Below are 1892 nucleotides of genomic sequence, written 5' to 3'. Positions count from 1 at the left end.
GGGGCTGCACACCTACTTCCTGGCCTCGCACCAGAGTGTGCCTAAGGCATGTCTGAGGGGTGGGGGGGACCTCCAGCCTGTGACAGAACCTATGACACAGGTGGGTGCACAGAGCAGGAGGCTTTATTGAAGGAGATACAGAACCGGGCGAGGGCTCCTGCCGTCGGCCAGACCGTGCCCTCCGTCACCCCACACTGCCCGTGACTCCTAGACACACCCGCTCTCCCCCACCCCCCCCACCCCCGGCTCCTGACAGCCGACAACAGAAAGGGGTCTTACCCAGCCTCACCAGGGGTGCCCGAGAGGGCCTCCAGAGTTCTGTTCAGGAGATCGTGGAGGGGACAAAGGACAGCCCCTCCCAGGAAGTCACTGATAGGCCCGCCACACCTGCCCCTCCGTCCGCTGGCCCAAGTCCGTCTGTGCCCGGAAGACCCTCGTCACTTGCAGCTCTGGAGCCGGGTCCTGTGGTGCTTCTCCTCGGTCAGGAGAGGGATGAAGGTGTCGCTGTGGGAGATCTTCAGCCGGCTGCTCCAGCTCGGCCCCTCCTCCCCCGCGGGCTCCGGCAGGAGGCTGTCCAGGTCGCTGCGGGAGCACCCCGCTTTGCCCTCAGCCGCGCCGCTGGAGTTGAGTTCCATCAGCTCGAGCTCGTGCTTGGCCGCTGTCTCCAGGACCCGCTGCTTGTTGTAGTACCTGACGAAGTTGTTGATGATGGGATGGATGGGCAGGGCGATGGCGATGACCCCGCACAAGAAGCTGATGGCCGCGTTGAGCTTGCCCAGGGTGGTCTTGGGGTAGATGTCCCCGTAGCCAACGGTGGTCATGGTGATGATGGCCCACCAGAAGGACTGGGGGATGCTCTTAAACAGGGTCTCGGGGTGGCTCTGCTCCATGGTGTAGCCCAGGGCCGAGAAGACAAAGATGCCCACGGCCAGGTACATGAGCAGCAGCCCTAGCTCCTTGAAGCTGCGCTTGAGGGCGTAGGTGAGCGTCTGCAGGCCCGAGGAGTGGCGGGCCAGCTTGAAGATGCGGGCGATGCGCATGATGCGCAGCGCCTGCACGGCCTGCTGCACGTTGGTCAGCTCCATCATGCGGGCGCCCAGGTGCGTGAGCGTGAGGCTCACGTAGAAGGGCAGGATGGCCAGCACGTCCACGATGTTCATGAAGGACAGGGCGAAGTGCAGCTTGTTGGGTGACGAGAAGAGGCGCAGCAGGTACTCCAGCGTGAACCAGCCGATGCACGCCGTCTCCACGTTCTCCAGCGTCGGGTGCTCCACGCGGTTGCCGTCGGCGTCCAGGACCTGCAGCTCGGGGATGGTGCCCACGCACATGACCACCGACGAGACGAGGATGAGCAGGAAGGAGAGCACGGCCACCACCCGCGCCGGGCACGACGACTCGGGCTTCTCCAGGAACTTCCAGACGCACTTCTGGCAGCGCCCCCAGCGGCCCTCGGCCGAGTCGACGCCCAGGTCGTCCAGGATGAGCTGCACGCGGCGCGCGATCTCCTCCAGCTCCTCGCGCTTCTCGCTCAGGTGGCTCTTGCAGCAGTCGTCCAGGAACTTGAGGTCCACCTTCCAGAAGTCCATCTCGTTCTTGAAGCAGATGGGGCAGATGCCCTTCTTCATGTGCACCTCCCCGAAATAGTACACCTCGATGACACACTTGAAGGCGTCCGGGTCCCTGTCGAAGTAGAACTCGCGCTTCCCGGGGTCGTAGTCGTCGCACAGGGAGAAGATGGTGTCGTAGCCCCCCGCCAGGCAGCCGATGAGCTCCGCCAGCCGGGTCTCGGGGTACTGGCTGAGGAGGTCTCCGTACAGCACCTGCCGCACGCCCCCCACGTTGACCACGATCTCGATGTCGTCGCCGGCCCGGGAGCCCTGGCTGCCCGGCTC

General features: G+C 64.7%; 1 protein-coding gene across 1 annotated transcript in view; it reads right to left on the bottom strand.

Moving 5' to 3' along the window:
• Nucleotides 1-247: 247 nt before the first annotated feature.
• KCNF1 (potassium voltage-gated channel modifier subfamily F member 1) overlaps nt 248-1892 on the bottom strand; it is a 6026-nt gene continuing 4381 nt past the window's right edge. Inside the window, exon 2 of the mRNA XM_040496908.1 lies at nt 248-1889. Coding sequence (XP_040352842.1) covers nt 438-1889 — 1452 coding nt within the window. The 3' untranslated portion in view covers nt 248-437. The remainder of the gene's footprint in view (nt 1890-1892) is intronic.

The sequence above is a fragment of the Herpailurus yagouaroundi genome, unplaced genomic scaffold, assembly GCF_014898765.1.
Source record: "Herpailurus yagouaroundi ecotype Mexico unplaced genomic scaffold, PumYag 188, whole genome shotgun sequence".
Classification (NCBI taxonomy): Eukaryota; Metazoa; Chordata; class Mammalia; order Carnivora; family Felidae; genus Herpailurus; species Herpailurus yagouaroundi.
The sequence above is the reverse complement of the archived record's forward strand: the minus strand, read 5'-3'. Positions and strand labels throughout refer to the sequence as shown.